General features: G+C 41.5%; 2 protein-coding genes across 2 annotated transcripts; both read right to left on the reverse strand.

The window, feature by feature from the left end:
* Positions 1-1591: 1591 nt before the first annotated feature.
* LOC135470674 (uncharacterized) lies at positions 1592-10230 on the reverse strand. The gene is made up of 4 exons (XM_064749709.1): positions 8352-10230; positions 5384-6276; positions 5032-5040; positions 1592-2761 (listed from the first exon to the last, which is right to left on the reverse strand). Exons 1-4 carry the CDS (start codon positions 10144-10146, stop codon positions 1592-1594), a joined length of 3867 nt encoding a protein of 1288 aa, XP_064605779.1. The 5' UTR covers positions 10147-10230.
* Positions 2787-6471, reverse strand: LOC135470186 (uncharacterized). The gene has a single exon (XM_064748988.1). It carries the CDS (start codon positions 4730-4732, stop codon positions 3332-3334), a length of 1401 nt encoding a protein of 466 aa, XP_064605058.1. The 5' UTR covers positions 4733-6471; the 3' UTR covers positions 2787-3331.
* Positions 10231-26170: the final 15940 nt, after the last annotated feature.

A 26170-nucleotide genomic window follows, 5' to 3' on the forward strand; every position in this document is an offset into this window, starting at 1 on the left:
TGCTCGGCCAATCAAATGACACCAATGGATCACGTGACCGAACGAAGGCAATTTATGTATGATACATGGGTCTAATAATCTGTAATCATCCACCCCATCAGTAAAAATAATCAATAAAAGTACAGTTTTCTAACATCCTAAGACATTAAGGATGTGGTTTATTGCCATAAATTTGATATGTGAAGCACATAGAGTAGATATTATCGGGTATCAATGTTGGGGAAATTTACGAATTTTTTAGCCGCCATTAAACCTACTTGATCTAACAAGATATTTGAGAACAATAAAAACATGTCATAGATCCATTTATTATTGATGAGACTTCGTCAGTTTGGAGATAAAACATAGAATTAAATGTCCACTTACCTCACGATAGTGTCCAGAGTCTCAGAAAATGTCTGACGCTGGTTAATTCTGACTAAAAACTTTGGTAGTACCGTAACGAGCAAAATACTGAATGGAATAGAAAAATTAAAAAACGAGGCTGTAGAAGGGAATCCCCACTACGTCATTATAAGGAATTCCACAAAAAATAACCAATGGAAAGCGGCGCACGACCAGTTTTACTGAAGTACCCGTATGGGCATTCCCAAAGGTGCCAGCAGAGGCGATCGGAGAAAATGGCTGCCGCTGAGAGCCGGTATTGCAACATGCCTACATTGTGCCCAGGCCAAATGATTTGACACAAACTTTACATCTCGCCTTGTGTTTATCTGGATCTTTTTCCAACCACCCGACATATTCACTGTTTTCCAGCCATATTTCGTGGAACAAACAATGGCCAGGCATGTTTAACATTGTTAGCAAGTTCACATACTACGGCTTCCTCGATTCAAACCAATCCCGTCAGAAAACTTTCCTGAGAACCCGCGCAATTTCCGGTTTCGGAAACCAGCTTTTTCAATGACTACTTATGATGTGGTTGTGTTTCCGATATTACAATCTGCAACACTCGGCAATTTTCGTGTGAAGGGGCTCAAATGGGGTTTCTGAAATATGGTGTCTAACCGTATGATTTTCGTGGATGATTCTTAATTGTTACCTTGTAATATTAATTACTCAGCAATAATTTTTTTCACTGGTTGCAGTTTATAATTTTTAAAGACTTTTAAAGACCCTGATCTCACTTTTATCAGATTTTAAGGTTTTTAAGGTCCTTAATTAAACACAACGAATATTAGGGCCTAAAGACTTTTAAGGAAATTAAGGCAGCGTACGAACCCTGGTCCAGTGTCTTGCCATGCACATGATAACAAAGATTTTTCTTCACATCTCCAGAATTTAGGAGGGTCCCCTTTTTTTAGTTTTGTTACACTGGGTTTTATATCTGCAGGCAACCCAAGTCTGTTACTGCGGACAGTGCCACAAGTCCCTATACCACGGTCCATTAGCCTCATGAACAGATCTGGGGATGTGTAGGGGAGACTGGGGACCGATGGGCCACTTTTAACACATTTGACGAAAATTCCCATGTTCTTTGGAAGAGCAGGCATAACATTGGTTGTACTTGTTTGAGTATTATTGCTGCTTGCAATGAAGGTCAGTTTGGGTACCTATCTTTAACACTGGCATTCACAGAGGAGTTTTTATATCATGGTGCTTGGTGACCCATGGGTCCCCGAGGTAGGGGACCTGTGGTCCACCCAACGGGGTCCTTCCCTGTATAGATCTGAAGTCGAGGAACGTAACCGGTACTAGATTCTGCAAGCACCCACACTTTTATTCCAAATCGGGTGCGTTTGTTGGCAATGAATTGCCTAAATCCGATACGTCCCTTGAATGGAATCATTGATTCATCAATGGAGATGTACTCTTCAGGTACGTACACACTTTGGAAACGAGGGAGGAGTAAGTCCAGTAAGGGTCTGACTTTGTATAGTTTATCCCTATCAGGGTCATTGTCCTGGGGTGCCTCAGCCTCATTACAAAAGTGCAGGTACCGCCAAATCTGGTTGAATCGGTCTCGTGGCATAACCATGTTGAATGAGGGTATATCAAAAAACCACTTCTTCTTTTGCCAGTACGCGCCAAGGGTTGGAAGTTTTATTATGCCCAAGGAAATAACAAGAGCAATAAAAACCTTCATTTCTGTGACAGTTACATTTTCCCATTTGCCTCGATTTTTATTTGGATTTTCTCTGCGTTTAGTCTCAGCATTTAGATTTGTCATATCAACAAGCAACTTCCACACCTCCTCAGTAAAAAATTCCTCAAACACGTCTAGATAAGTGGTATTCTCTGGATAGCGTCTCTGTGGGCCTATTCTTTCTGCAAAATTCCTTGTGACTCTGTCATTTATTTTCTCCTCCCATACAAACAAATTATGTCCATCAGGCACTCTGACAGGGCTTCGTGATCTATCTCTCTGCGTAACAATTCGCCCACCACGAACCCTGACACCACGACCACGAACCCTGACACCAGGACCACGTTGGCGAGGCCTGGCGCGCCCAGCGCCTCTCCCCCGTTCTGCCGACCTTGCAGTATGTCTCACAAAATCATTTTCATTATCAGATGAATCAGAGTCACTTACTTCCTGATCAGAAAAACGATCATCATCATCTCTCACATCAGGTCCACTCACATTACCGGTACCCTGTAAATCGTCGGGCATAGATGCAGTGTCAACATCTAAATCACCGTCCAAATCGGAATCCACAGTATCATCCCCATCGTCTAAATCAATATCTGTGTCACTGAGATCGTCCAACATCCGTAGAACTTCCTCTATGTTGTCTATTCCTCGAATTCTATGCGTGTTCTTTGACATTTTTCACTCTGGTCAGAAATCGCTACCGGTATTACAGCAACAACGTGCTCCCCACGAGGCCTGCAGGATTCACGACATAAGCAAGCGCATGCGCACATGTGGCCGAAACACGTGGCCGAAGTATCGAGAATTGGGCCCTGGGTGTTACCATATATTATTAGACAGCCAAACTGAGCGATTCAATGCGCTATAACAGGTTAGTATGGGCAACGCGGAAGAATTAGGACGGGGAATTCCCGATGCGCGAAATTTCGCGTATCCGTAATGAGGAGGCTAGGGCCACATAGGCTCTCATTTCAGATTCACTTGTGTCATGCCACTTGTGATAACGAGACCTCACTGGAAAATCATCTGTACCGTCTAAATACTGCATGGCATATATATTTGTTTGTTCTGCAAAAGTTTTGAATAGAGGCTTGGGGAAAAACTCATAGAAATAGTCAACTGGTTTCTTGTCTGTCATGTCCTTCTTTAGGCATGGATAGGACTTGCCTGTATCAAATTCGGGGCACCAATCCAAAGAAAAAACATCACCCGTGATAGATTCCCACTCAAGCTGAGTCAGTTGTTGTCTCGTGTAATGCTGTTGGTGGTGAAGACCACGCCCCCTCGCATCACCACCTGGCTGGGGTACATGCCTTTCGTTGTCAATATTTCCATTCGTGGAAGCCGGTTCGTCATCAGAATTGTCAACAACAACATCGTCCACAACTGCATCGAGACAACTGAGTCATCCACTGCTGTTCTGTCTACATCGCTGACTGCCGAATCTGAAGTTTCTGGCAAACGAGACAGAACTTTTTGTCGGTCAAGAGGGAAGATTCCACATTTCGCGAATCCGGATTTCAGGTTGTCTGGTGTGTTTGTACTTAGCTGGTCCATTAGCTCCATCAGAAGGCGAGGAAACGTATCCTTGGGGATTGATGACTGTGTTGCACCCTTCTTCTTCCATCTTGCTAGGATAGGCCTCCATGCCATTTTCATCGGGCGGAAAAAGCACACATCTAGTGGCTGACACAGGTGAGTGGAGTTTGCAGGGAGAAAAACAAAAGCAATATCATTTTTCTCACACTCCTGGATAACATCTATTGTGAGATGAGAGCTTAAGTTATCTCCAATAAGGATTTTACGCCCTGGAAGCCTTCTAAAGTATGGCAGGGCAATGGTATAAAACAAATCAGAAAAACAGTATGAGTCAAACCATCCCGATTTGCTCCGGTTATATCTTGTACCTTCGAGCCCTCCCTGTGTCCACGTGTCATACATGTTCAGAGACTTGTACACAACGTAGGGTGGCAGTAAACATCCACTTGCAGTTCCAGCAAACATCAACGAAATTGAAGATTTTGATTGGTTCATAATCCTCTCTGGATATTTGCTTCCTCTCTTAGTGAGAACTTTTGCTCTGCCTGGGTCGTCAGACAAGTTGGTCTCATCATAATTTAGAATGTTGTCAGGTGGGACACCATCAACTGATTCAGCCAAATTATCAAAGTAATCATTCAGAATCTCCTGAGACACAGCTGCTCTGGATCTTTTTATGTTCTGACAAATCCTCTGTGTTAATTCCCCTCTGTGTCTCTTAAGGAAGGAGGCTGCCCATTCTTTGCCAGGTAGGTTATCTTTAAATTTTGAGATCACCAGCCCACGTCTATCCAGGTAACTTTTAATAATAACTCGCAGGTCGAAGGCGTCTAAAGAAAACCCCCAGTTAGCACAAGTTGTAATCCTGTTGACAATATGGTCCTCAAGGGCGACATCGAGTACCGTTTGTCCACCATGTGATTTTGTTTCTGGATGCAGTTTGTGTCGATTGATGACACTTTTCGGGATCCCAAATTGTTCAGAAGCCTTTCTGTTGGACATGCCTCGGTTCACTGCAGCAACAGCCTGTCTTATTTTGTCCTCATCATGTTTCTTGTATGATTTTGCACCCGGTTTTGGTTTGTATGTCCGCGGCATCTTCTGTCCCTATTCACCCCGGAACGATCATCTAATTATCTGAAATAAATGAAATTGGCTCCGGAAAATCTAAATTTAATTTTACTTAAAAACCTTTTCTACCACAGCCACACGAGGTTCTTGGCTGTACTTCACAGGCTTCTAAGACAATTTGATCTATTGGGTGAAGATGACCAGCCAAAGTTTTGACCACAACAATTTTTTGACGATTTCGATGACAATCGCCTTCTGTCCTCAATAATGCAGAGTTTTTATCCGCCCCCCTGTGTGATATCATGGAGTAAGAGCTGTCCACCTACTCTGTCAACCTGAAACATAAAATCATTTACAGAAGTTATTATGTTAGCTAGTGATCCACTTAAAAAACTTTCCTGGTTTTCGTCCCTATTCACCACGGTGTCCCTATTCACCCCAGTTTACGGTAATAATCGAAGTGTCCAATTAAACATTAAGGCCAATTGAAAACCAATGACATACCGTGCATGTCCAAAATAAAGTTGCCGGGAAGACATACAAGTGTAACACGTGCATCTAGCTAATGCATCAAATCTATAGTCTCTCCGTTTGGATTGAGGCTTGGCGCGAGAGAGGAGTTGGAGACGTTTTTACATATTCTGTTAACTCAGGAGAACCAAGACTTGGCCTACCAACCTTCCCACGAGGCTCAGAATAGCCGCCAATCAGAACCTCAACAACAGAGATAATGAAGTCACAATGCGTCTTCTGTTTGTTTAAAGGAGTGGGGTCATTTGGATTGTTCTTGTAACAAATGTATGCATTTGTCAGAGTTCTGTCAATCAGATGGAACACTACTTTACGCCAACACTTCACTGTACCCAGTTCTGGAGCATAGTGGTCTGTCATCTGATCTGATATATCGACTCCTCCCATGCCGGCGTTGTACTCAGTCACAATTTCCGGAATTTGTTTTACAACATTCCTTCTTGTAGTTTTATTCACAGAAGTTGCTGAAGAACTAGTGGATATCAGTCTAACTTGCTTTCTGTCCCCCCAACTGATAGCTAAGACCTGTCCTTTTCTCATGGCAGTAACATCACCCTTTTTGTTGTTTTTTTTCTTCACCTGAGCAGGTAGATTACGGCGATCACAACGAACTGTTCCCGTCACATAGACCCCCTTTTTCAGCATCTGTTCAGCCAGCGGAATGCTGGTGTAATAGTTGTCTACCACTAAAAGATGGTTTTTATTCTCATGTGGAGCCATAAGTTTGGCACATACATCATAAGGTTGTCCGTACTGGCTTTTTTTGGTCCCTGCTTGGTGGTACATCGTCTGATGCAGGTAACCGGTCAAAGAATCACATAGATTGTATTCTTTAGGTCCCCACTGGTGGTGTTTCTTTATTCTGATATAATTTACCAGGTCATGCCGCCCTTTGAAGCCCACAATAGACTCATCAATCGACACCATGCGATTTAGCTGAAATTCGCGGGCCCATGCTGCGTTGAAGTGGTCTAGAACTTGGCGAAATTTATACTGTGGGTCATAGTTCTGTGTACCGTGTTTCGGTTCCAGGGCACTGTCTGATGCATGGTAAAACCGCAGTATCAGTTTGAATGTGTTGAGTTTCATCACCCTTCTGAATACCGGAGTGTAATGAGAATAGTCTGAGCTATTCCAGTATTGCTCAATAGAATGTTTACGAATGAACCCCATGTTGAGTAGGGAAAGGTGGGGCAAGATGGGCCACATTTTTTTTAAAAGCTGTTTATTTCAACACAAAAGTAGGTACACACCAGTGCTTATGGATTTGTACAGATTTCGTACGACTACGCTATCAAACACAATCATGACTCATTGGCAGGGTTTCTTTGGAACAACAGTCATTCTTAAACAATTATGCGTGTCCCATCGTGCCCCACATATTTGGGGGCACGATGGGCAAGCAATGGACATTGTAATTTTCCTGACACCTGAGACACTAAATATGACAAAACTGTAGGGGTACGGGAGAATTACATAATTTCCAAAAATATTCCTTGTCCATAAAGATCAGACAACAGTTCAAGGACTTTCTTTTTAGACCTGAACATCGTTCGTGTACAAGTCCAACTATTCCAGCAACTTGTAAGTCAAGTAATTGCTAATCTTGATCATGATCAGAACACAAATCACAAATAAAATCATCTTTACCGCTCTCGTGCTTTTAGAACCTCACCAGTAGAAAGTTTATACGTGGAGGCAAATGAACCTTCTTTATATCACCGACGTATTAAACTTAGCCTTCAATATAGTACAAAGCTTAAAGCTCATCCAACAAACCCTGCCTACGACTGTGTTTTCAATCCATTATATGTAGACAAATATACTAAATGTCCTAACAAGATCCCTTCGTTCGGTATTCGTATACAGGACCATATTGTGGGAGCTAACATCAAGCTGGAGGATATAGCTCCGGTGTCTTTTCCGGAGTCTCCTCCATGGCTTCTCCCACAACCTAAACTAATATTTGATCTACGTAAATATAATAAATCAAATATAAATCCTCTTATAATTCAGCAAGGTTTTGCTGAAATTAAAGCTAATTATACGGATTATCAATTTATATATACTGACGGGTCGAAGGATGGGGACAGGGTTGCGACTGCGGCTGTCTTAGAGCAGCGGGTCTCTTCCTTTCGTCTTCCATCCTCTTCTTCAATCTTCTCTGCCGAGGCCAGAGCTATACTCCTGGCCTTATCATATGTTTCTTCTGGGTGTGCCCAGAGGGCAATGATATGCACGGACTCGTTGTCTTGCTTATTGGCAATACAGAATAATAAATTTAAAAATCCCTTGATCCTTCAAATTTTAGCTATACATAGGAAATTAATTAGAAGAGGTAAAGATATTATATTCTGCTGGATACCAAGTCATATTGGTATCCATGGAAACACAGTCGCAGACAGGGAGGCGAAAGCTGCCCTAAATAAACCCATATCTAAGATAAAAATCCCTTTATACTGACATGAAGTCCAATATTCTTAAATATATTCGTGGCCTTTGGCAGGGTGAATGGAACTTGCAGGTCCATAATAAACTACATGCCATTCATCCGGTCATTGGCTATAATTCATATACACTTGATATGTCTCGTAGAGACCAAGTCGTTTTAACCAGATGCCGTATTGGACATTCTCATCTGACACACAATTTCATCTTGGATGGGAGCAGTGCTCCCGAGTGTGTTGGATGTGATGCTCCATATGACATCAAACATATTCTGGTTGACTGTGTAGACTTTGCCCATGTTCGGCAGAGATTCTACACGGTCAACTCTATCTATGATTTATTTGACAGCATCGCTGGCGATGTTGTCATTAATTATTTGAAGGCCATTGGTCTATATCATAAAATATAAATTTTAATTGTCAAATATCTATAGATAAACAGTTATATATATTTTAATACATGTACTATAACCCTGGTTTTCGAGTTTTAAATCTTATTTTTCTTTTATTCGATTTTAATCACGTCTGTACTTTTTGTTTTACTTTTGGTGTTCATATTATCAGATCGAAAACCTTAACCGTCTCTTGCTTTCACCTTGTTCTCGCCACGATATGGCTGAAATATTGCCGATGTGGCGTTAAGCCATAATCATTCATTCATTCTTTACCGCTCTCTAAATCAGCACAACGTTCGTGACACCATTCCTTACAAGAGGAACATTGAATCCAGTCTTCCGTGATTGGCTCTACGTACTGTTCTGAACAAAATATGCACTCATATTTGGAAGTAGTGTTCTGTGCAGATTTTCCCCCACTCATGTCGCTTTTTGACTGATTTTTCCCTCCTGTTTTCTTTTTCCCACCCTGGTTAGCTGTCTTTTGATTTCCTTTACGGCCTTTTGACTTTTTGTTCTCCAACTGTTGAAGAAGCCTCGCTTTGTACGGACTGCTCGTCAGTTCCTCTGCTTTTCCTGCCGCACGTTTACGTGCGTTATTGCTTCTTTCCACTCGAGGAATTGGTGAAATATCTTCTATGGATACAGTTGTACTGGATCCTGAAGATGTGCCTTCATCCGAAGATGAAGCTTCTGGGAAAGGCGCTTGGATTGGTGGATCATTATCCTCATCAGCCTTGGAGGTCCCAGGCACAGGTTCGAAGTCATGGGCTGGAGTCAAGGTATCGTGGCCAGTGGCAAGCGTCGTGTTTCCGCTGTCAACTGTTTCGTGAAGTCCCTCACAGTTTTCCACGCTCCGTTCTGTGAGCTCAGCTGGGGCATAATCAGTTTCATCAAATATATCTGGGTTGAAAGGGTAGATACCAGTGCACTGAAATCCCTTGATCCCCTTCTCAACTGAGGCACAACGAGGGTACGCTTGTCCCACGAGTTCAGCAATATCATATTGTGTGATACGTTTGCCTGGATGATTGACCATAAACTTGTGACATTCTTGTTCATAAGCAGTTTTCAAGGGACCGTAAAACGTCCTGTCCAGCGGTTGTGTTTTATGGCTAGTGTGTGGCGGGATTGTTATCATGACAACCCCGTTCTCTCTTGCTTTCTTAATCGCCTCGATGGAGCAGTGGCTCACGTGGTTGTCCAAAATGAGCAACACTTTGTCTTCGGTAGAGCTTTTCGTGTGATCAATAAAATGATCCAGCCACTTAGGGAATAAGTCAGTATTCATCCACCCACTGTCAGAGCAGAGCCCTATTGCACCAACCGGAGCATTCCGCATTAGTTGTGCATTCATGTTCTTGCGCGCAAAGATAAATACTGGAGGAATGAACGATCCAGCGGCATTCATTGCGCATACGAGGGTTGTTGTTTGACCTTTCTCCGCAGAAGTGATTTGTCCCACCTGTTTGACACCCTTCTTGGCAATAACCTTTGATGTGCGGTTTGGGACGGTGCTCATTCCAGTTTCGTCCACATTGTAGATACGCTGTGGTTCAAAGTGATGTTCCTCCATGGCCTTTCTGACTAGTTCATAAAACTTCATTGTCTGAACCTTATTAAATCCAGTGATACGACTGAGGCTTGTTTTTTCTGGGGTACAAAAAGACAACTCTGGGTGTCGACTCATAAAGTGTCTCAGCCAATCCGCTCCAGCCTTTTTCTTGTCATTTGGAAAAGGATGTTTAATTTTGTTTCTTTCAGCAAACTCAAAAGCAAGAGAGCGGAGGTCATCCCCAGTTAGGCCATACATCAACCCTTGGAGTTTCAGTGCATGGTTTACTAACTCGTCTTCCATCTCTTTACTGAAAACAGTGGTAAAGGCACCTCTCTTCCCGCTTTCAACATTTCCCTTCAGAAAGCGCTGCAGCGTCGACTTGGGAATATTGTATTTTATTGCAGCTTCTCGAACAGATACACTCCCAAACTTAACATAGTCGGCGGCTCTGTCTAGGTTTTCTTTGCTCCACTTAAACCTGTCACTCTTTCTTTTGTAATTTCGGACCATTCTGAAAAAGTAACCATAAACAAGAATAAATTGGCAGCATCAGCTTTATATTCAGAAAACATAATTACATGGGTTCAGATCCCAAGAGACACTCTTAACTTAAAATTTAATTAGCTTGAATAGTTATGGTCATGTTGTTATTTGTGGCCATGTTATTACATGATGGGGCAGGATGGGACAGCGACCCATCCTGCCCCCCCGTGGGGTTTCCGGGGTGATAAGAATAGGACCTCAGCCCTCTAGGTAAGCTTGTCGTAAAAGTCGACTAACCTAGAGCTCTCCTGTGTGAGCCCGGTGAATATAATAGGCTCACATCTTCTCGGTTGTGTGAGAGGCAACCGGGGAGCGACCTGTTTGCCGTGGGTTGCGACCCGTAATCTCCGAGGACGGGATCCTGGTGGCTGAGGGTGGGTTGGTCTTGCGAGATCCTCGCGCCCAACACTCCGCTTTGGCCCTTACTTGGAGTGAGACGGGAGGTCGGATGGGCCCGGTCCGATCAATCGGCTTGGTCATGTCTTGCCTTTGCGTTGTCCCAGAATTTCTCCATAACACTATTCCTTCAAGAAAATGTTATTTCTGAAACTTCGTTTGCGGGACTACGTTTTGAGGCGGTGGCTCATGGGTCAATCGAGTAGATTGAATTTAACCTGTTGGTATAAATCAATCTGTTCGAGTATACCTCATATGGAATCCTTGGTGTCTTTCCTGCTGGGTATTCCCAGGTTCAGGCATCGCCCTTGTTGGTACTCCGTGGTGGGTGGGGAACATATGGGGTGAAATTTATATATATATGCCATGTCTTCTTCACACCTATCAATTAATGTCTCCAGTATGACTAACAGGCCTTCCTCTCAGCCGATTTCAAGTGCTGATAAGAAGAGAAAATTAGAGGTTTTGGCTGACTCAGTTGATAACGGACAGGACAGTTGGCCGGCTTTCATCGTTCTCTCGACAAAAAGTGAACAGAAACCGGCCTCAAAAATTCATCCATTTGTACTTAAAAGGGCCTTGCAGGGATCAGCAGGTACTTTAAAAAACGTCAAAAAATTACGATCCGGAGACATTCTTATTGAATGTTTTCGGAAACAACAATCCATTAATTTATTAGCTTTGAATAAAATAACTGATATTCCTGTGTATACATCCCCCCATAATTCCCTGAACAGCTGTCAGGGAATTATACGTGACAGGGATCAGGATATCATTGATTTATCAGAAGACGAAATCTGCACAGAACTGAAATCGCAGGGTGTTACCAGAGTGAAACGCTTCACTATGAAGAAATCTGGTAACATCATTAAACTAAATACATATCTTCTGACATTTAACAGTAAATCTATTCCGGCGTATATCTACATTGGCCCGTATAGGGTTAATGTGGAGTTGTATATCCCTAACCCGACACGTTGTTTTAACTGTCAAAAGTTTGGTCATGGCAAGGGCCAATGCAAAAATAAACTGGTCTGTTTTCGGTGCGGCAGTGAAGGTCATGATGGTTTCGACTGTAGCAGCAAAGCAAAGTGCTGCAATTGCAGTGGAGATCACATGGCCTCCTCTAAGGACTGCCCACTTTTCGTAAAAGAAAAACAAATTATCACTATAAAAACTAAAAACAATATATCGTATCAGGAGGCCCGCAAACTAGTCTTGCCTCCTAATACTACACTGCAGACTTCATTTGCCAATGCGGTCAAGCGAGTAGCATCTGTTGCTACTCAAACCTCATTGACTTGGCCCATTGGAAACGACAGACCTACTTCTCTACAACCTGCTGCTCAACCTGCCTGTAATTCCTGCTCTACCCAGACGACTACAATAACTCAAAAACACCCAGTAAATATTACAAAACAAACTGATAACCCTGAGCCTGATCAAAGCAAAAACAAACCTGCCAGAAATAAGTCTGAAAATAAATCTCGTAATGAAAATAATAAACCTAGTGGCCCCACAGAGCGTCCCTCGAAGGCCACTAGAGATCCTGTCCAAACTTTTAATAGGTTTGGATCGCTGGAGGACGTTGGTCCTTCAACATCAGATGCGGATGTGATGGATACATCACCCGCACCAGGGAGATCTAACAGCCGATCTCCCAGGAAGGGTCGTCCACGGTCCAAACATAAAGATAAATCCCCCATACGCCTTCCTCCATAATGTCTTCTTTAGACAAAATTATACAATGGAATTGTCGAGGTCTTAAGGCAAATTTTATTGAAATAACACAGCTAGTTCAATCTTTCAATCCAGTTGCCCTCTGTCTTCAGGAAACTCACCTGAAGACACCTGACAAAGATAAAATAACTCTTAAAAATTATTCATTATATAGTACTTATTCAAATGAAGAAGAGCGAGCTGCAGGCGGCTCCTCGATCTTCATAAATAACAACATTATACACAGCACTGTTGCTCTGAATACAGAGCTTCAGGCTGTGGCTGTTCGTATTTCACTGTCTAAAACAGTCACATTATGTTCGGTGTATATACCTCCGAACACTTCTTTGTCAGCTTCTCAGTTACATAATCTTACAGAACAATTACCTAAACCGTTTATTATAATGGGAGATTTTAATTCCCATAACCCTCTTTGGGGCAGTAATAACATAAATAATAAGGGTAAGATAGTCGAAGACTTCTTATGTAAGGAAGAACTGTGTTATTTCAATGATGGTTCTGATACCTATTTACATCCGGGTAATGGCACTTATTCTGCTATCGATCTCACTATCACGGATCCATCACTTCTCCCAGATTTTTCATGGAACGTGCATGACGATCTTTGTGGTAGTGACCATTTTCCTATTATCCTAGAGCATATCACTTCTAATTCTTTAGAACGTGTAGCTAGGTGGAAATTCGATAAAGCAGACTGGATCGCATTTGAGATGTTCTGCGAGGCTGATATCTCTCCAGAGACTCTCAATGCAACAAATGATCCAATATTAAAATTTAACGAGCTTGTATTACGAGCTGCCGATAGAACTATCCCTAAAACCTCGACAAATCCACAATCCAAAAGTAAACCCTGGTATGATAAGGACTGTCGCAAAGCCATAAAGGACCGCAAAAAGGCCGAGCGAAATTTTAATATATGTCCTACTGACAATCATTTAAACCAGGTTCGTATTTTTCGAGCTAAGGCTCGTCGATTACTCAAGTCCAAGAGACGATCTTGTTGGCGGAACTTTGTTTCGGGCATTACGTCAAAAACACCCATGCGTAAGGTCTGGAACATGGTTCAGAAACTTAAGGGCAAAAATAATAGAGCAAAAGTTCAGCATTTAAAAGATGGAGATAATATAATAACTTCTCCACCCGATATAGCTAATAAACTAGCTGAAACAATCTCAAAGAAATCTTCTTCTGAGAATTATACTAAAGAATTCCAACGTATTAAAAGCCAGAAGGAGAAAATTAAATTGCCCTTTTCTTCTAAGAATTTAGAAGATTATAATAATCCTTTTAATATCGAGGAACTTAAAACTGCATTAAAAAAGGCCCACGATACTGCTTGTGGTCCTGATAATGTATATTATAAGTTTCTGAACCATTTACCACCTGAGCCACTGGAGACTCTCTTGGACTTGATTAATGATATTTGGATAACTGGTAATTTTCCAGCCTCATGGAGGGAGGCGTGTATTATCCCGGTTCCCAAACCGGGTAAGGATCATAATGATCCAAATAATTACCGTCCCATAGCTCTTACCAGCTGTGTCTGTAAGACTATGGAACGGATGATTAATGATAGACTTGTTTGGTTTCTTGAAACCAACAAGCTTTTATCTAATATTCAATGTGGTTTTCGGCAAGGTAGATCTACCATGGATCACCTTGTTCGATTTGAAACCTTTATTCGCGATGGCTTCATCAATAACGAACATGTGGTGTCCATATTTTTTGACCTTGAAAAGGCCTACGACACCACATGGAAATATGGTATTTTAAAAGACCTCGCGAACATGGGTCTAAAAGGTCGATTACCTATATTTATATCTCAATTTTTATCCGATCGTCAGTTTAAGGTACGGGTGGGGTCCACTCTTTCTGACTCTTATGAGCAGGAAATGGGTGTACCCCAGGGCAGCATTCTATCACCAACTCTGTTTAGCATAAAAATAAATAGCCTAGCAAAAACATTAACATCGGGCACAGAGGGTTCTTTATACGTGGATGATTTCCTTATATGCTACCGAGCTAAGAATATGAATAATATCGAACGTCAGTTGCAGCTTTGTCTCAATAAGATCGAGAAATGGGCAACTGAAAACGGTTTTAGATTTTCAACGTCTAAAACCGTCGGTATGCATTTTTGTAATAAACGGAAACTTCATCTTGACCCTGAGCTTAATTTTTGTGGTAAACAGATTAAAATTGTTGGAGAAACAAAATTTTTAGGTATAATATTTGATAGTAAGCTATCTTTTATACCTCACATAAAAATGCTTAAAGCTAAATGTACAAAGGCTCTCGATATAATTAAGGTCGTGTCTAGCACCGACTGGGGTGCTGACCGATCAGTTTTACTTAATTTATATCGTTCTCTGGTGAGGTCTAAATTGGACTATGGATCCATCATTTACGGTTCCGCTAGGAAGTCGTATATTAAAATGTTGGATCCTGTTCATCACCAAGGTTTGAGGCTCAGCCTTGGTGCTTTTAGAACCTCACCAGTAGAAAGTTTATACGTGGAGGCAAATGAGCCTTCCTTATACAACCGACGTATAAAACTTAGCCTTCAATACGCTAGTAAGCTTAAAGCTCATCCAACAAACCCTGCCTATGACTGTGTTTTCAATCCATTATATGTAGACAAATATATTAAATGTCCTAACAAGATCCCTTCGTTCGGTCTTCGCATACGGGACCATTTTGTGGGAGCTAACATCAAGCTGGAGGATATAGCTCCGGTGTCTTTTCCGGAGTCTCCTCCATGGCTTCTCCCACAAAGCAAACTAATATTTGATCTACGTAAATATAATAAATCCAATACAAATCCTCTTATAATTCAGCAAAGTTTTGCTGAAATCAAGGCTCATTATATGGATTACAAATTTATATACACTGACGGGTCAAAGGATGGGGACAGGGTTGCGGCTGCGGCTGTCTTAGAGCAGCGGGTCACTTCTCTTCGTCTGCCACCTTCATCTTCTATCTTTTCTGCAGAGGCCAGGGCTATACTCCTGGCCTTATCATATGTTTCCTCTGGGCATGTTCAGAGGGCAGTGATATGCAGCGACTCGCTGTCTTGCCTTTTGGCGATTCAGAATAATAAATTTAAAAATCCATTGATACTTGAGATAATAGCCAAACACCGAAAACTAATCAAAAGAGGTAAAGATATTATATTCTGTTGGATACCAAGTCACACTGGTATCCATGGAAACACAGTCGTGGACAGGGAAGCGAAAGCTGCCCTATATAAACCTGTATCTCGGGTTAAATTCCCTTATACTGACGTGAAGTCTAATATTCTTAAATATATTCATCGCCTTTGGCAGGGTGAATGGGACTTGCAGATCCATAATAAACTGCATGCCATTCATCCGGTCATTGGCTATAATTCATATACATTTGATATGTCTCGTAGAGACCAAGTCGTTTTAACCAGATGCCGTATTGGTCATTCTCATCTGACACACAATTTCATCTTGGATGGGAGCAGTGCTCCCGAGTGTGTTGGATGTGATGCTCAATATGGCATCAAACATATTCTGGTTGACTGTGTAGACTTTGCCCATGTTCGGCAAAGGTTCTACACGGTCAACTCTATATATGATTTATTTGACAGCATCGCTGGCGATGTTGTCATAAATTATTTAAAGGCCATTGGCCTATATCATAAAATATAAATTTTAATTGTCATGGATATCTATAGATAAACAGTTATATATATTTATACATGTACTCTAACCCTGGTTTTCGAGTTTTAAATCTTATTTTTCTTTTATTCGATTTTAATCACGTCTGTACTTTTTGTTTTACTTTTGGTGTTCATATTGTCATATCGAAAACCTTAACCGTCTCTTGCTTTCACCTTGTTCTCGCCACGGTATGGCTGAAATATTGCCGATGTGGCGTTAAGCCATAATCATTCCTTCCTTCCTTCCCATCCTGCCCCATGGAGGATGTCCCATGCTGCCCCCCAACACACACGTATTTCACTTTGTACCACGGCGAGACTGGGAACAACATTCCGCCTCACACGCAACATGCAGTAAGGTTGATATATCAGCTATCACAATCACATGCAATCGACTTCGAATCCCTCATCATCCGGTGTCAGAGATAGTGAAATTTCGCCTGTCCAGAAAGTCAAACTGATGTGTATTTTCTTTGAAACTTCAAGAGAATGTTGTCACCAGTGGACGTCAAGATGTCTGCTCACGCGTGCTTTTCAGCAGCACAGCGTACAGCGCCACCTGTTGCTTTGCCTGAAACACAGAAGCTTGTCCCATGTTGCCCCATGTCCCATCCTGCCCCACCCTCCCCTACAAGACCTATGAATGCTCGCAATTGTTCCACAGTAACATCCTTCCATAGGTGCATTTTAGAATGTTGCTGAAGTACACCAAGCTTTGTCATACACCAGTGAAAGTACTTGTTGGTTTCATGAACAAGGAAATCCCAAAGTGAAGGGCCGTTGCCGTCAGAAGCAAAGAAACGATCAAAATACTCGATGGGCGTGGCCTCAGCTGGCACCCACACAGGTCCGCTGGAAGCAGTAAAATCGTTTACTACAGGGGGTCTGTCATTATCAAGGTCTCTTACATGTTGCCACTGCCCTTCACACTCATCATTAGACATTTCTGAACCACTGTCAGACCGATTGTCATCAGGAGACACCGTACGCACGCTTGTGTCAGTACAGTCAACAACAACATTATTGGTGCCCGATCGAGTCTCACCGTCTGATTCCTCCCCAGAATCACTAAAATCATCCGCATCTAAGTCACTCCCGCTTTCTGGACATTCCAACTCATCGTCCGAGTCATTCAACAAAGTACACACTTCATGCAAATTGAATTTGCGCTTACAATCACGGCTAGAATGCCGCTTGCCTGTGCTGGTTGACGCCATGTGTTTACTTATCGCAATTTGACCCGGAAGTACTTTCTTATTTAGCGTGCTTTAGGAGATCACGTGCGTTACTCGAGGCTAAAAATACTGCACACAGTAACCTAAGTGCCTGCCAATGGCAATGCATGTTACTAACTCGGGGATTCCCGCACTTGGCCAATGAGAGGAGACTTCACAAAACCGGTTTGTTAAAACGACAAAAATGTCGCTTTGCCCGCCGGACCGAGGGCGACTTTAACCCTTTCCAGACTGAATATATTTGCATAGATTAAAGAGTTAACTGTATGCATGGAGTCTTTTTAACCCTATATTGAAAGGTTCTATTTCCCCTGTAATAAAACATATACCAATCACACAACACGTCCTCCTGAAGACACTGAAGCTGAGATTCCATATACGCGGTATGCGGTTTGCGGTATACGGCACGCGGATACGGCATGCGCTTTCTCTGATTCCATTTATGCGGTAACCTATGCGTTTTCTTTCATTCATGGTGCGTTTTTATCAGAGCAAACATGTCGCATTTCACGACGTGTGGCTTTAGAGCAAGATTCAGACCTTGCCATAATAGCAATGTCATATAAGTTGTTGCAACTAAAGAAGCGTAAAAAGAGAAAACACCGATGGTGGGTCCACAGTATTTTGCGGCAAAGAGCTCAGCAGGGGGCTTTCCGAAAACTTGGTCTCGGAATTGCAGCTGGATGGAGAAAAATTCCAACAGTACTTTCGTCTAACCAGAGAACAATTCAAACAAGTTCCGACCAGGTGTCGGGGAAACACCCCACCAGTGACGTCATTTCTTGGGATACCCTGTCCGGTTTTGAAAACGCATACCGCACCGATCGCTACATGGTGCGATTGATTTTGCCGTATACGTTTCCGCATGAAAAAACGGATCCGCGACCGTACCTATGGAATCATTGCAACTTATTTTAACTATTTCGATTTTTTGCCGCGTACCGTACCGGTACCGCATGTAAGGAATCTCAGCTTTAGAGGTAAAAACAGGTGTTTTCATCAGGTTGGCCACCTTGACCTATTTTTCCAAATTGTAGCAGATCTGCTACATTGGTTAATGCAAAAAAGAAACGAAGGATATGACAACTATTACTTGAGAAAATTTATTCTGTCAAATCGAATATAATGCAGATCTATTTATCCGCAAATACAAAAGATCTTGTTTAACCAATACTATTGTGCTTTATAAGCATACATAAGTCACTCGTAAGGTGTCACACTGTAACATATCGTCATCCTAATAAAATAATTGCCTAAGTCATATTTGGTGGTTTTGATAAAAACGCACAAAACTGCACACAATTTTTGGATATCTTTATTTCTACCTCACTTAACGTACATATTACTATGGATTGAAGGTCTTTACCCCTGCAGTTTTGAAAAATAAAAAAATATTGTTGCATAACTACTTGTTATGACTTACGTACTTTTATCACAACATCTTGGTGACTTAGGCAAAAATTGTTTTTACGTCAGCAATGTCAAACAAGTTCCTTGACTAAAACAAACTGTCAGTTTCAACATTTTTAGAATTACACACATGGAAGGTCTGTTGTTACTCATGAGGCAAGTTGTCGAAGAAAGGATGGCAGTCTGCTGGCATGACATGTTTCATGGACTGGAGATCATTGAACTTCCTAACTGAAATCGGACGTGTTTTTCGATACATTGGTTTCCATTCAACATTGGTATCCAGGATCCTCTGTGGAAGGTCCTCCCACTCTGTGGTATCCGCAAATGAAAGCTTATATCTGACCTTCCCATTGCTGTCGTATTGTAGAGCTCTCAGGTCGTGAACGGTTGGGTCCCCTGTCTTTTTCCCAGGCCTGATGCTTGTGAGGATGGTGCCTTCCATTTTCTGGAAATCGGTGTGTTTCATCTGCCTTACTTTGTAAGGCGAAGGTCTCAATCGAGCATTCTGAATAATGACAACGTAATCTCTCTCAGTGAATATGTCGTTCGTCATTCTTTGTTCGATCTTACTGTGCATGCTGTCACACTCCATTTGGGTGTGACCCGCAACCAGAAACTTTTGTGTTATTGTTACGCCGCATTTCTTGGCCAAAACAGAGTAAGCATTAGCAACAGTCACGTTTCTATTCTGGTAGCCACAACCGTCACTCCAAATTATGATTTCTTTTAGCGTAGGATTAGCCACGAGGATTTTTTCAAAGTGCTGAAACTGCAAATATGCGAAAATGTCGCTACTCAATCCACCTTCTGTTTCGTTCCAAATATAACAATCAGCATCCCTTGTTTTAAGATCATAAAGTGTGAAGTTATGTATTTGTAGCTTGGTTTTGTAATACATAGTGCTGGCCTTGGTGTTTGGACATAGTAACACAGCCTGCAGATCCATAGTCCACACTGACTTTGTTGGGTCGTTTAAGTTTTTGTCACCTGTTTTCTCAGATCTGGCCTCATCTTTGAGAGCAGCGTCTGCGTCATACTCTTCCTTAGTTATGTTGCCATGCTTGTATAACACACATACATCACACTGATCTTTCCGGGGAATAAACACGCTATACTTCATCTCGTGAAAGACTTTGCTGAAATGGGCTATGCTAACAGGTCTGACTTTTGATGCTTCGGCCGCCAGTGTATACTCCCGATGGAGTTGGGAAATAGTAGTTCCTGGGTGAAGAAATTTTCTGTCTTTGTATGTACTTCTGCAATAGTGAGAATCGACCGTGGGTAATCCTTGCAGCCAGGTTGAAAGGAATCGTGTCTCCTCCTCTGCGAGTGCAGCGTGTTTACCTGAGAAAACAAATGTCTGCAATTAAGTGGAATGAGGTATAATGTTTTAGCGCAAGTGCCTGGTGACTTCTGCTGTATTTTCAAATAATTATATTTTTTCAGTTTATAGCTAAAAAGCTTTTTGTTAAAAGCTATTACCAAAATCAGTTCGATAACTGAGTGCATAGATGAAGTGACATAATTCATGGAATAGGTCACATGGAATTTACCAGTTTTAGGGCCACTCTTTTTCGGTCTTTTCGGATTTTCTGTCAACCACGACATGATTGTTGTCTCAGAAACACCAAGTGTGGAACAAAACAATGGCTTGCAAACACGACGAACAGATCCATCAGGTAGCCTGAGTTTGTAGGCGAATGATGAGTCTCGTCTTGATGCACTGCCTGCCTTCTTCTGTTTGATCTCAACCTTAAAATAGACATCAATTTTACAATTTTAGTTATCCGCCATTGTAAGTTTATATCAGAAGATCTCCCCCAATACATCATTTCAATGTGTCTATCATTAAAGTACAATAAAACTGTTTCCCGTTGACTAGTCACAAAAGTTATAATTATAGTACATTTTAATTCCGTTGCAATTCGACCACATATGTATTGACGTATTGTTGCTGGCTAAAAATGTAGATCACCTTTTCAACCAAAGCTCGGACACAAATCTTTCGCCCTTCCCACGAATTCATCGACCAAAATTGCTTAAAAACACCAACTCTCTGGTCCTCCCCTATAGACTGGCAACTCCGCTCTTTTGATTTCTGACAAAATTTTGAAACACAAGGTGCTCCCATTTTTTTCTCAGCCAAAGCTTTGCCCTTTTTGTTTGTGTAAGGCATTCCACACAAGCGTGTTTTCTTGCAGACGTTTTGCTTCCAGGTGGATGGAACGGGACGTTTCTGCCGGGCAGGTTTCTTCTCCTTAAAAATAAATATACTTGAGTTGTAGTTTAAAATTATTTTAGTTTCAAATAACTTTATTTTCAAATTATTTGAGTTACAAATTATATTAGTTTCAAATAACTTTAATTTCACATTATTTTAGTTTCAAATTACTTTAGTTTCAAATTACTTTAGTTTCAAATTCTTTTAGTTTCAAATTATTTTTGTTTTAAATTATTTTACTTTATTTTAACTAATGCAAATAAATAATGTGAATGTAAATAATTTAGTAAATTTATTGAATTAATTTTTTCTTTACCTTCTCGTTTTCGCCCCCCTTTGTATCTTCTAGTTCATCGCTACTATCGATTTCACTTTCTGAATTTGAGTCATTTTCTGGTTGATAATCTGCATCACAATCAGAATCCTGAATTTCGTCCTCACTGGAGTGCGGTGCCTCGGTAGTAGAGTTTTCAGCTTGGGCTAATAAATTAGCCATCTGTAACGAAACCGAAGGTGCCACCAGCTCTTCAACGTTGTCCTCTGAATTGCCATCCGTGAATACAGAGCAAGTGTCCTCTATCTCATCTCCTATTATGTGAAAGTGAAAGTAAATATCGTGACTTTCATGTTACTGCATTGTTTGCTTCAATGTGCAAGCTTGTTTAACTGCAGAAAGTCACTAGCCCATCTTTACATGTTACTATATCAGTTCCTGGGGTTAACTCCCGGATATCTATTCAATCAAACCATACAGATTACTTCGGTCACTTATTTGGTCTTGGAAACAGTTTACAACAACAACGCTCATATCAGCCTGTCTGGTTTACACGTTTATATGCCTGGTTTAATTACTGAGTTACTTTATGTCACAGTATAAATATGCGATAATTCTAATTGGAATACTTACCGCTAGAGATAGGTTCCCCAGTCATTGCTATAACAGCGTCTAAGGTGAGGTTGCTGACCTGTCTTTTAGGAGGGTCAGCCATGCTGATATTGAATAAAAATGCCTAAGTCACATCATTTTCACTTAGGCACTTCAGACAATCTGCCCGTCACACCGCTGACTTAAGCGGCCCATACACGATCAATGATATTGCACAATTGACTTCAGGGTTTTTTCTGGTCGCCACACACGATTCAATAAAATCACACAATTGTATTGAGCAAAATGGTATCATTTCTACTGTAAACTTTGGCCACTATGGATCCAACAATCGCTATCGCGTTGGTATTTGTCTCTAGACGTAGCAAATGGAGGTGACGAAGGTTGTGGGCGAAACAATGGTTTCTAGAGCGTGGACGAAAGTTCGGAAACCAATCATTATTACTCAAAATACGCCACAATGAGCAGGATGATATCAGGAATTTCTTGAGAATGGACGCAAATTGTTTTGATGAACTACTGGATATGATAACACCTTTAATTGAAAAACAAAAAACAATTATGCGAGATCCGATTTCCCCTAGTGAGCGACTTTCAGTTACGCTACGGTTTTTGGCTACAGGGAATTCTTTCGAGGATTTGAAATTTCACACTGCTGTATCACCTCAGGCCATAGGAAAAATCGTCATCGAGACGTGTGAGGCCCTCATCACGTGCCTTGGGCCATATATCAAGGTAAGCACAAACCACAATTTCTGTTAAATTCGGTTTATTATTATTATTGATTTAAGAAATGTAGAAATATACATGTGTCATCACAAAGTTCAGAAATGAATTACCAAAACAAAATCGTTAAGTCTGCACCAATTTTGTGGAGCAACTGCAAATTTAAACTGTTCAAATACTGTTTCATTCACGGTACAAAAGAAGAGAAATAATCAGCGAGTCCAAGATGACTCCTCAGGAGGCGGCAAAGGTGTCGAGGATCGACTGTATGTTGGTGCAGATACAGTGCTGTATGGCGTATCAGGGCGGTTGTTAATGTAACTTGATTCAGATGCACTGCTGTACCGGGTCGGCAAATGAACTGCTGCATTTGGTTGATTGTAACGCTGTCTCTTCGTAGAGTACTCATTAATAGCCTTTTTTGCAAATAATTGCTGATTCGGTGTCGTTTGCGATAGTTCGTTGGCCCATGTCTTTGCCAAGGCAAGATTAACATCATCGGGCTCACTAAGTCGTTTACATGCCAAATCCATTAGTTCCTGTTCTCGTGACAGCTTACTCTTTCGTGCGTCCTTTTGTCGAGATTTCGGTGTGTCTTTGGAGGGGACAGGCCCAGGTGTGGTTGATGGTTCATGTTGTGCGATATCTTCTGTCTCAACCTGAAATGACAATACAATTCTATATTTCAGATGCCGAAGACGGAAGATGTTGGAAGCTAGAGGCTGATAAATTTCGCTGTAAATGGAACTTTCCCCATGCCATTGGAGCGATTGACGGCAAACATGTGTCCATAAAAAAGCCCCCAGGTTCTGGATCATTCTATTATAACTACAAAGGCTTTTTCAGCATTGTATTATTGGCAGTGGTAAATGCTAATTATGAGTTTTTGATGGTGGACGCAGGCATCAACGGTCGCGTTTCCGATGGTGGAGTTATTTCATATAGTACATTTGGACGCATGATGGAGGAAAACAAACTCTGTATACCAGCACCGGAGAAGCTACATGATAACGATGAGGCATGTCTGCCATACGTATTCCTCGGTGATGACGCCTTCGCCTTGGGAGAAAATTTTATGAAGCCTTTCGGCGGGGAAGGTGCCGGTAAACTTGATTTGGACCAATGCATTTACAATTACCGTATAAGCAGAACGCGGCGTATAGTGGAAAATGTTTTTGGAATTCTGGCGTCCAGATTTGGGGTGTTTCAGCGAGCCATCCAACTTATCCCTGAGAAAGCTCAAATAATTACATTGGCATGTTGCTATCTTCATAACTTTTTTTTTTTTTTTTTTTTGTACACCACAGCAATCTAAGCTGTGGGTATCTTTATAACTATTTAAGAACAAAATCTGGTTCGCACATCACCAGCGGGACAGTTGATTGGGAAGATGATAATGGAGTCGTACACCAAGGATCATGGCGTGGACGTCAGAGAAACCTAGAAGGTTTGCGGGCAACCTATGGGCGGAATGCGTCGGGACAAGCAAAATACTACCGTGATTTATACAAGGAATACTTCAATAGCAAAGGAGCAATCCCGTGGCAAAAAGAACGCTGCACATGGTTGAAATAAAAGAGGAATCAGAGGAATAACAAACATTGCTACACTGTTGTATGTGTTACCATAGTAATGAAAAAACAGTCAACTCCACCATATAATGGTCCGTATTCATGAATTGCGACCAAGCTCGATCGGGGCCAATATTTCATTGTAAATACACCAAGGTTTGCTTGATAGACTCGTGGAATGCATAATATTTAGTCGAGATCAAATTTTATGACAGTTGATCTCAGATTCTCAGCAGAAAAGTACCAGTAACTGTATGTAATCGATCCGCGTTGATTGTAATATTTATGCAGGGTTTATAATCAATTTCGTATGATGAAATATGTAAAGTTTGGAGTCCGGATCAAATAAATGTGGTTGTCCGTCAAGCACAAAGCTCACAAACTTTGTCATATTTACAATAAAAAATTGACTCCATCGAAAAATATCGCGCGATCGGTAAATGATCTCGACTTGATCCCGATTTATGAATACGGCCCAATGTCAATGAATTGAAAAGAAAACTCTTTAACCATGATAACTGTAATTATATAATAATTATTATAAAGTTAAATATCAAGATGAAAACATACCTGGATTTGTTCTTCAAGTTCATTGTTTTCTACAGTTTCTATGGAATTTCTCGATGAAGCTGGCTGTTCTTGGTCCGTTAGGAATAACAATGCATTATAATACCACAGTGTAGGTTCATACACATCATCACTACCAGCACCAGATTTTTTGGAATCCATTACTTTCTTAAGTTCCTTCCGGAAGTTGGTTCGTAGGGCATTGAGTTTTTTCTTCACATCATCTTTTTCCCAAGTGGGATATTTCTCTTTGAATTTTGTTACAAGTACTCTATATGCCTCCTCTTTCATTCTCCGATTGCTGTAATCTTTGCTCTTAATATTCCAGAGTACGGGATGTTCCCGATAGAGTTCTATACACTCCAACAAGAATTTTTTCTCCTGGGTAGTGGTCATGTTTAAAGTAGAAAGTTGTCGCTTCAAATGAATATTGCTCAATGTAACTGAGCAATGCCACACACCGTCAATCAAATGATTGCGCAAGTCTGAAAATTTCTGCTAGATTTTGAAATTCTGAGACTTGCACAATATGATTGCGCAAGTCTTCAATATCACCCACACACGGTCAATATAATTGCGCAATGTCAGTTCACACAATACTATTGTGCAATATCATTCATCGTGTATGGGCCGTTTTAAGCACACGTCTGTTACCTCCTCAATGGATAACTGAAACTGTGGACCGGTATTTGTTTCACTGAAGCCATGTATCATGTGGTTAGCTGGGTTATATTCATGTCGCCAGTCAGCATCATTATTGGGCTGTTCAAAATGTACTCCAACACGCCTTCGTTGTCCTCTTCCACGTCCCCTGCCGCGCCCTATGTCCGTATGGCCATTTACCTGTCCCGTACCATTCCTATTTACTCCAATTACCTGGGTATTATCATCTGTAGGCCTACTGCCATCATATGAAGTGTCAGATTGCATTTCGTAATCGCTGGAAACCTCAGTCAGAATCCACGGAATGGTCCGTTTCCTGATAAATAGGCTCAATGCTCACACCTGAGCACCCATTCTGCACCGGTAAGACACCTGGATTGCTCACAAATTGTCAAATGTTGTTGTTGTACTGCCGGAATTGTCCTCCCGAGTCCGATTCATCGGAGCTATAATCACTTTGTAACAAGTCAGTCATACTCCCATTCGGAATCTAAAACCGCGTCAACAGCTTCCTGGGTATTTAGTAACAATCGCCGCGTCGCCATGTTCATGAATCAGGATGAAAATCCAGGTAAAAACAGTGAAAAGCTCGACTCAGGTGGCTGTCACACGTCTACACGGGAGCCGCCATTACTGCTAGACATTTCAACTGTACTAACCCCCCTTTAGGGCCAATTCATAAGTGGGTCAAGTTTACCGGCCAAATTTGGCCGGTCCGTCTGGAAAGGGATAAATCATCTAAAACGTCCTGCAGCGAAAGACGTTTGCGAGGTGGCGATCTACCTGTTCTATCCGCCATGTTGACATCGAAAATCCGGTCAAAAACACATTCAAAATAAGCACAGAAACTATCAAACTGTTGTCACTAAAACCACTCACTTCGAG

Source organism: Liolophura sinensis, chromosome 7 (assembly GCF_032854445.1).
Source record: "Liolophura sinensis isolate JHLJ2023 chromosome 7, CUHK_Ljap_v2, whole genome shotgun sequence".
Taxonomy (NCBI): domain Eukaryota; kingdom Metazoa; phylum Mollusca; class Polyplacophora; order Chitonida; family Chitonidae; genus Liolophura; species Liolophura sinensis.